General features: G+C 44.6%; 1 protein-coding gene across 2 annotated transcripts in view; it reads left to right on the top strand.

Annotated features, from left to right (window-relative positions):
* The first annotated feature begins 2,494 nt into the window (after window positions 1-2,494).
* DHTKD1 (dehydrogenase E1 and transketolase domain containing 1) overlaps window positions 2,495-9,735 on the top strand; it is a 48,519-nt gene continuing 41,278 nt past the window's right edge. For both annotated transcript variants that reach the window (XM_081226996.1, XM_081226995.1), the window contains exon 1: window positions 2,495-2,742. In XM_081226996.1, the coding sequence (XP_081083122.1) occupies window positions 2,586-2,742 (157 nt within the window). In that variant the 5' untranslated portion in view covers window positions 2,495-2,585. The remainder of the gene's footprint in view (window positions 2,743-9,735) is intronic.

The following is a 9,735-nucleotide window of genomic DNA, read 5'->3' as shown; positions in this document are numbered from 1 at the left end:
GCTGCACACGGGGTTTCTCTAGTTGCAGTGAGTGGGGCTACTGTTTGTTGCGGTGTGCGGGCTTCTCATTGCGGTGGCTCCTCTTTATTGCGGAGCACGGGTTCTCGGCGTGTGGGCTTCAGTAGTTGTGGTGGGCGGGCTCAGTAGTTGTGGCTCACGGGCTCTAGAGTGCAGGCTCAGCAGTTGTGGCACACGGGCTTATTTGCTCCATGGCATGTGGGATCTTCCTGGACCAGGGCCCAAACCCGTGTCTCCTGCACTGGCAGGCGGATTCTTAACCACTGCGCCACCAGGGAAGTCCCACAAATTTTTAAAGTCTATATATTTTAATGCTCTAATGTCGGCACTATGCATACTGCTCTCTGCTCTTGCTTTGTTCAGTTAAAAATATATCTTAGGAATTGTTCCAATTCAAGGCATAATGAGCTGCTTCATTCTTTTTTATGACTCTATAGTAGTCTGCTGTAAGGAAGTAGTATAACGTATTTAATCTCTTATTTTTTGATATTTAGGATACAATCTTTTAAAATTTAAGTTATAGACAACACAACAATGAATATTCTTGTACACACAAAATTGTGTTCGAGTGTGTGTATGAAAGTCTATCCTAGACTTTCAAATTCCTAGAAGCGGAATCATGGGGTTAAATGAAATGTGCATTTCTAATTTTGTAAGATATTGACAGTTTTCCCTCTATAGAGTTTGTACCATTTTACATTTCCACTAGCAATGTATAAGAGTGCCTATTTCTCATATATTTACCAAAACAGTGGGCCAGCAAACTTTTTGAAACATTATGAACTTTGCCAATCCACATCAAGAATTCTTATCCAAGGTCCACGGGCCTCAAGAAATTTATTCCAGAGACTTCCCTGGCAGTCCAGTGGTTAGGACTCTGTGCTTCCACTGCAGGGGGCAAGTGTTGGATCCCTGGTAGGGGAACTAAGATCCTGAATGCTGCGAGGCCAAAAAAAAAAAAAAAAAGAGAGAGAAAAGAAAATAAATTGATTCCAATTTTTGCCTTCCACCCAAAGTCCCAACTTCAAACGTCAGTCAGTGAGACCACCAGTTCACCTACATGAGAATCCCCACTCCAGCTCTGCACTCTTTTACCCCTGGTACATTCAGTCCCCTGATCCAATCAGCTTTTCAACATAAGCCTCCCTTCAACTTCTCCAGCCTGGACTGCATGGCTCAGTGCTATGAATTCTCCCTTGCCCCATCTCTCCATCATACCTGCCAGGCAAAAATCCATCCTTAGTTAAATACAACTCCTGCCTACCCTGCACCTGCAAAAGGAGCTGAACATATCTGGACAAAAACTCACAATCACTCTGTCTTGTCTGAGTCAAGTCCGTAACCACAAGCCTCAGTGGGCTCTTGGCATCCCCCAAATCATGACATTTCTGGGTCTGTTCACTTTCCCATCCCACTGCTTCATAACTTTTTATCCCTTTCAGACGTCCTCCCATGTCTTTTCACTCCCACTTTCTGATGTTCATCTTGCTTAATATTTCACCAAAAAAAATTGAAGCAGAAAAGAACTTCATCATCGTTCCATGATTAAATCTATCAGCCTACCGAAACAGATACGCTTATGCTCTGCCTTTCCTCCTTTTAAATTCTATGAAGTGCCCTTGCTCCTGTCCAAGGCTAACCTTGTCACTGTGGGAGATTGGAGATCCCCTTCTCTGGGATATAAAGGGACATTGATCTCGTAATTCCTTCCTTCTTTTTTACTGAAAGCTCTTTTAATCACGCAGTTATTCTGTATCTACCTTTCCACTCCCATCTCTCAATACACACCCAATTCGCCGGCCTCTTGGAAGCACTTGCAATGCCTTGCAGCCTCTCCCAGGCTTCTGTGCTCATGCTTGCCCCCTCCTTGGTGTGCCCCTCGCCTTGCACATTTACCTCACTCCACATGAAATCTTCCACGTCCACTTTCACTTTCTCTTCACTCCTATTCTATCGCTTTCGTACAGGCTCCTTCTCCTCTATTTTAGTCTTTCTCCCTCAATGTTTCTTACAAAAATGCAAATGGAGGGGGGGATGTTGATTTTCTGGTTACTTTCTATGACCTTTCCTTCAAGCCAAGTCCCTTGGTTTGAGTACCAGCCACTTTTCATGCACCCTGTCGCTAATTTTTCCTTTCTGTAGGAGACTGCATCGTGTGTGTGAGGATGTGCTCTGGGGCTTCCAGGAGAGGGGTGGTGGGTGATCACTCCTGGTGGGAGACCGCAGCATATACAGGTATATCAAGGTTTATACCAGAAAGCCGGTAACGCTCTGCTCAACACTCCCCACTTTCCCAAATCCAGCGCTATCCTCAGCCTCTAGGACCGCGCGAGTCCCAGCGGATCCCGGGGCGCGGCTTCGCTTTGAAGGCCGCTGATCTAGATTGGCTCCGAGGGCCGGTCCTGGCCAATCAGGACTGGGGGCGTTGTCTCGAAGGCGGGGCTTTCCCTCACCTACCCCCTCCCTCCTCTCGCCTCCCAAGCGGTGGGTTCCAGGAGCTACCTCCCTGTGGACGCGACCCCTAGATCTCCCGCAGAAGTCTCTGGGCCCGGGGGGCCTGGCGGGACATGGCCTTGGCCACTGTGGCAGCAGCAAGACTGGGCCTCGGCCGGGCCCCTCCGCTCCTCCTCCGGCGCGGCTACCAGACAGAGAGGGGTGTCTACGGCTACCCGCCGAGGAAGCCCGAGAGCCGGGAGCCCCAGGGCGGCCTGGCGCGCCCCCCAGGTCAGGGATTGGGCCCGGGCGGTGGGCGTGGGGCCTGGGGAGGCAGGGGGCCTTCCTGCCTGTCCTGGGGTGGGGTGCTTTTGATAGTTGGGGCTTCTAGGGGCCTCAGTGTGCGAGTAGGAGTGTGGGGAGGAAGGTGAGGCGAGGGAGCAGAGGTGGACAGGGTCGGGGTCACAGAATGGTTTTGTGAGCTCTTGTCTTTTCCATTCCTTGGTCGTAAAACGTGTAAGAACTTAGCTCTTTGCGGAGTCGGGGCTGCAGGAAAAGAAAAGTTCTAAGATATCCCAGCTCCTGGAGTTCACCCAAGGATACATTTCCAGGGCCGTCTCCAAAGGTGGTGTAAGCCGGGATGTGTGGGGATCGCGACTGTGACTAGGGTGAAGAGGGCAGTTAGTAGATGGTCTTGGACCACAGCATGGTATTTATTATCCATTTGTCTCCTCTGTGTAGCCTCTTTAATTTCAGAGTTTAGAACTCTTTGCTGAATTTAGAAACGTGTTACTCAGGTTTTAATGTATCTAGGAGACACGAATATCAGTTTTTGGAAGCTCTGTTGCATCCTCATATGCTAGAGACTAATTTGGAGTATTTGGTGTATGCTCCAAAGTTATTGTATCTTTATTCATCCTCACAGAATAGAAGATGAACACAGATCGATTATTAGAGGAAGGTCATTTGGCATCTTTGATCCAGTTATTGGATTAACAATTAGGAGCCCCTTCATCATCTAAGCACCTGACCTTTGAGCAGTACATCACACACTGGAACCTCGATATTTTGCTTTTGATCTCAGGGGACATTTAGAATAAAACTGATTCTCCTTCTTGAGTCTAGCGGGTTTCTTTAGGGACAGGATTTTGGCCAGCTAGATTGCTAATCCCTTGAGATTGCTAAGGGATTGCTAATCCCTTGAGAGTAAGACTATAGGTATCTTATTTCACTTGGCAAATTGAGTGCCCAGAATTTTACATGCCAATTGCCCTCAAACTGAAGCGTGCATTCAGATCCCTCTGCATGATGTTAAAATGCTAGCTCCCAGGCCAGCCTCCCTCTCCCCTCCCCCAAACCCCAGCCTAGTTCTCATTCAGTGGCCTGAGATGAGGTTCAGGAATTTGTATTTTTATGTCACTCTAGGTGATTCTCTAGCAGGACGTCCGTGGCCACTGTGGCCAAACACTGTTATAGTCATAAGGGATGTATGTGTAAGATGTATTTGACAGTCTCTTCTTCAATTAAGAACTTACTAGTGTGTGCTCAGTGTGCAATTATTGTGATCTTATTTGAGGTTTTCCCTCACTGCTGGGTCTCTGTTTGATTCCTTTTAACAGCCTGGCAGTCGAGAATTAATCTTTGCCTGGGAAAAGTCTGGGCTGGTGGTTCTCAATGGCAAGACTGTATCCAAATCATCTAGGGAGCTTTGGGCTGGTGTGGTTTGAAAGAATATCTCTGGAGTTGATTTTATCTGTATATAATCTTCTCTCTTCCCTCATCACCAACTTATGCCTCCCCACCCCTCCTAGCAATGAACTTGCTGTATTGTGGGATCCTTGGTGAACTTTGAAAGTTCAGTATGGAGTTAGAACTGCAGGCTAAGGGTACAATATTGTGTTGTACTGAGAGGATAGAGTAAAATCAACACTGAGAACTAGTTGTTTGTTGCAGTTGTGGGATCTGACTTAAGGAATTTTTTCCTTATATCTTTTTTTTAATACCCTGAATAAAACTTAAAGGCAAGTGGGCCATTTTGTAACTTTCTTCAAAATTATCATTCCATGTAGATCTGTGACAGTTCTTTCTTTTTTTCTGTTTCAGAACTTATCACATCATTTTGTAAAAACTCTTTTTATAGATACTACTCCTACTAGGCTGTGTGGGAGAATGGGGAAGGAGATTGCATATAGCTCACGTCCACAGAGCTTGGTCACACGTCTATACATACCTGCAAGGGAGACTGGAAAGCATAGTCTTTACTCAGGGTGGCTACCTTCCAATTAAAAATTATTTTGAGAGAGAAGAGGAAAATAGATGTCGGAAAATAATTAGTAATCACCACGCTCGGCCCCTTGGCCATTCAAATATCCTAAGCTTTTCTTCCCACACATAGAATGTACTCACTTCCTCCCTCCTCCATTCAATTCCTTAATCCAGCTCAAAGTCCATTATCTCTGGAGAATGTGCAGTCCTCTCCAGCAGGTCTGGCTGTGGCTCCTTGGAGTCTGGAATTTTATGAACTGCCATCCATCCTGAATATATACACATGCGATGTACAAAGGCAACTCCCATCCACAAAAGGAAAGAATGAGGAATCTGTAGCAGCCACTGGTTCAGACCAGTTATCAAGTCCTGTTGATAGGTATGATAGGTAGGAATGATAAAGCCCCTTGATGTGGCTGAGTGGTAAGTTCACTAGATTATCTGGCCCCTCAGCTCTGTCCCCGTCCCTTCCCCTGGTCTTGCCTTATGGGTTCTTCTTTAACCTGTATCTTCCGAGGGCATTGGGGAGTGTGCCCTCCTTGGGGGCTGCACACCTTTCATGGTCTACTTTATTTTGATAAAGTTAGGAGCCTGAGAGTTACTTTAGGTAGTCATCAATTACAGATTTTTTTTTTCTGGCCAGAGTTGGGATTTCTTTGGCAGTTCAGTTTTTTATTTTATTTATTTTTATTTTTTAAATTAATTTTTATTGGAGTGTGGTTGATTTACAATGTTGTGTTACTTTCTGCTGTACAGCAAAGTGGATCAGTTATACATACACATATATCCACTCTTGTTTAGATTCTTTTCCCATATAGGTCACTACAGAGTATTGAGTAGAGTTCCCTGTGCTGTATAGCAGGTTCTTATTAGTTATCTATTTTATATATAGTAGTGTATATATGTCAATTCCAATCTCCCAATTTATCCTGCCCCACCCCATTTCCCCCTTGGTAACCCTAGGTTTGTTTTCTACATCTCTGACTCTATTTCTGTTTTGTAAATAAGCTCATTTGTACCATTTTTTGAGATTTGGAGTTGGAATTTCTTTGGCAGTTCAGGTTTTTAAAAATTTTATTTATTTTATTTATTTATTTTTGGTTGCATTGGGTCTTCGTTGCTGCGCGTGGACCTTCTCTAGTTGCGGTGAGCGGGGGCTACTCTTCGTTGTGGTACGTGGTCTTCTCATTGCGGTGGCTTCTCTTGTTGTGGAGCACGGGCTCTAGGTGCACGGGCTTCGGTAGTTGTGGCTCACGGGCTCTAGAGCGCAGGCTCAGTAGTTGTGGCGCGTGGGCTTAGTTGCTCCACGGCATGTGGGATCTTCCCAGACCAGGGCTCGAACCCGTGTCCCCTGCATTGGCAGGCGGATTCTTAACCACTGCACCACCAGGGAAGCCCAGCAGTTCAGTTTCTTAAATAAAATTCCTAGGACTGCAGTCTTTTTGCTTTTTGCTTTTTGGCTTTTTGTTTCTAGTCATTCCACGAGCAAGTTGCCCACAGTCAAAAAGCTCATCCGGGCCTAGTTTTTAAGCCTGAAAACCCTGGTCTTTTATTTACTGCTTTTACCCACTCGACTCCCTAAATTTAATGGTGTTTATTTTGAGACCATCTCAACTAATATGCTGTAGTGGGAAGGCAAAACCCTTTGTGTGATACTGAAGGCTCAGCTGGCTTTCATCGTCTAACAGATAATGCTTACTAGAAGGTACTTAAAAAGGGGTTTCATCTTTTCTCCTATCTCCGGCTAAGACAGCCTGTTCAGAACTACCTTTACTAATTGCTTCTACTCTTCCAACCTTGGCTGGGTCTGCCCTCTAGGTACTGAGGCCACAGATGGAGACAGATGGAGAAAACCTCGCAGTAGTGGAGTGAATTTCCCTCCATCTCTTCTTGCTGATGAACTAGCTCCTCCTTGACCTCACCTTTCTTCTGGGGCTTTCCTGAAAGTGACGAGAAACAATGAACACAGACTACTGAGCTACAGGCTCCATGGGCATGCAGCCTGCCTTTCAAGATATCACAAGTGACAGTTTTACCAAATGTTTTGTCAGATAACATAACACTGCTTCAGCTTTCTAGTCTGAAATACCTGGGTCCTCGGTACCCACCACCTGACTGCTAAGCCAGTGTCATATACATTTTAGGTTATGTTATGGCAGCAACCCACCTCCGGTAGCACATTCAATATTGGGTAGGATGTGTTCAGGGGCTGTGCCAGAGACCTGGAATAACAGTGGGTTGAATAAAGTAAGTAGAAGTCTGAGCGGGTATGACAGCTCTGCTCTGCAAAGCTGTAGAGGTTCAAGTTTCTTCTACGTTGTTTCTTTGCCACCCTGTGGGTGTTGCTTTCAACTCTGGTCCAGGATCGCTCACCACTATAGCCACATACTGGCTAGCAAGAGGGAGGAAAAGGGGGAGGGGAAGAGAACACCATCCCTTTAAGGGTAAGACCCAGAAGTTGAAACATCACTTCTACTATCCTCTCATTGGCCAGAACATAGTCATATGGCCACCCTGGCTGCAGGGAAGGCCGGAAAGGGTATCCTTATTCTGGGTGGTCATATACTCAACTATCTGTTACCATAAAAGAGAAGGGAAAATGGATGTTGGGAGTTATAATAGTCTCTGCTACAGATGTACTTTAAAAATCTGGGGCAAGCAACTTTTTCACCTTGTACTTCCTGTCACATTTTGAGCACTCTATTTCTCAAAGCCTTGCTTTCTTCATATTTTCACTAGTGAAAATTTTCACTATTTTCCTAGTCTAGGTGTTTAATTCTGGCCTGCTACCAAAGAAAAGTTGAATTCAAGGGTTCTTAACCTGGGTCCATGGATCCCTATGAGAAGGTTTCAGGGGGTCTGTGTACTTTGCACAACTCTGTGTGTGTGTCTGTTTTCTAGGCCGAGGGCCCATAGCTTTCATCACATTCTCAAAGAGATCCATGACTTCAAAGAGGTAAAACTGCTAGCCTAGCTGGTATTATAATTTATAGCCTAGTTCCCTTCCAGCTTAGTCCAGTCTTTCTAAAACACTGGTTTAACTGAGTCACTTTCTTACTCAGGTCTCCAAAGGCTCTACTTGGCCTCTCAAAATAAAATCCAGGTTCTTTAGGTTGCTACTCAATGCCCTTCATGTTTCTTGACCTGTTCTAATTCTTTCTTACCTCTTTCCAACATAAATTCCCCCACTTTCCAAATCTCTTCTTCACTCTGTGCCTTTCCACTTCTTACTCACTCTCCACAGTCCAGCTCCATTCCCAAGTCCTCCGTGACATCTTTCCAGACAACTCCAGGCTATCCTAATCTGAATTCCCTTAACTCTCAGTATGGGGCCCACCCCTTGGACTGTATTAAACTTTTTCTAATTGTGTGCAGTTTTGTGCGGGGATTATCTTCTCATTTACATTGTAAGATCCTGCCTAGTAAAGACCTTGTCTTATATTCCTTTCAGCTCTACACTTAACTAAATACTTATTCAATGATTGATTCCTACTAAGAAGTGGAAATAGGGTTCTGTATATGCAATTTCTTTGTGACATTTAGTACATTTGAATTTTGCATGTACAACCGTAACACCAAGAACTAAGAAAAGAAACACTTTATATATAGGGTAATATACTGTATTACCATGTTCTAGAAGAAGGAATAACTTTTTTTTTGCTGATGAAGACAATTAAGATTCATTGGGTTTTTCCTTAAATTCTGTTTAACTGTGTGCTTATGGTCTGTTCTATTAATTTTAGGAGGCTGATGAGGCCAAGGACACAGTTTAATTGGCTTTAGTCTTTTTTTTTTTTTTTTTTGCGGTACACGGGCCTCTCACTGCTGTGGCCTCTCCTGTTGCGGAGCACAGGCTCCGGACACGCAGGCTCAGCGGCCATGGCTCATGGGCCTAGCTGCTCCGCGGCACGTGGGATCTTCCCAGACTGGGGCACGAACTCATGTCCTCTGCATCGGCAGGCAGACTCTCAACCACTGCGCCACCAGGGAAGCCCTAGTCTTTTTTTTTTTCGGCCTCGCTGTGCGGCATGCAGGATCTTAGTTCCCTGACCAAGGATCAAACCCATGCCCCCTGCATTGGGAGGTGCCCACTGCATTGGGAGCACAGAGTCTGAAGCACTGGACTGCCAGCTAAGTCCCAGCTTTAGTCTTTTTCATAATGCCTACCAGTTGTCCTAAAAGGTACCATCTTTGTTGAGAGGAATGACTGAGTTAGTGGGATGGATCATGTACATTAACTTTTGGTATTGGCAAAATGAATCAAAGGACAAACCCTACTGAAAATGGGCACAAGACATCCTCCCACATCCAAGGTGACATAGAGAAATGGGAGGAGGTATGGTCAAAGTTACGGTACCTCCCTCCTCCTCTTTGACCTTCATCAGCCTTCTTTCTTAATATGTTTATCTTGGCCAAATATCAATGCCTGCATAGGATGACTACCTCATTTACTAAGATTTTCACTGTAGTAAGGCTTTGAAGAGATATTGGATTTGCTTGTAGTAACCTTTTTGGATGGCAGCGGTTTCACTAGTTAAAATTTGACCCGTGATAAGTGTCCTTTGTAGCTGGCTATTAGTAAAACAGCTTGTACTTTAACCTCTGTATACCTCAACTTCCAAGTAAACTTGAATTTATTTATCAACAATCCTAATTTAAAATGGAGGTGGGTTTCCATATACATTTTAGAATTATTTGTTCTAGTTCTGTGAAAAAAGCCATTGGTATTTTGATAGGAATGGCACTGAATCTGTAGATTGTCCTGGGAAGTATGGTCATTTTAACAATATTAATTCTTCCAGTCCAAGGCCATGGTATATCTTTCCATCTGTTTGTGTCATCTTCCATTTCTTTCATCAGTGTCTTATACTTTTCTGAGTAGATGTCTTTTACCTCCTTAGGTAGATTTATTCCTAGGTATTTTATTCTTTTTGGTATGGCACGAAATGGGGTGGTTTCCTTAATTGCGCTTTCTGATAGTTCGTTGTTAGTATATAGAAATGCAACAGCTTAGGACCA

This window comes from Mesoplodon bidens (genome assembly GCF_964165515.1).
Source record: "Mesoplodon bidens genome assembly, chromosome: 3".
Classification (NCBI taxonomy): domain Eukaryota; kingdom Metazoa; phylum Chordata; class Mammalia; order Artiodactyla; family Ziphiidae; genus Mesoplodon; species Mesoplodon bidens.
Note: the sequence above shows the minus strand (reverse complement) of the source record. Positions and strands in the feature narration are given on the sequence as shown.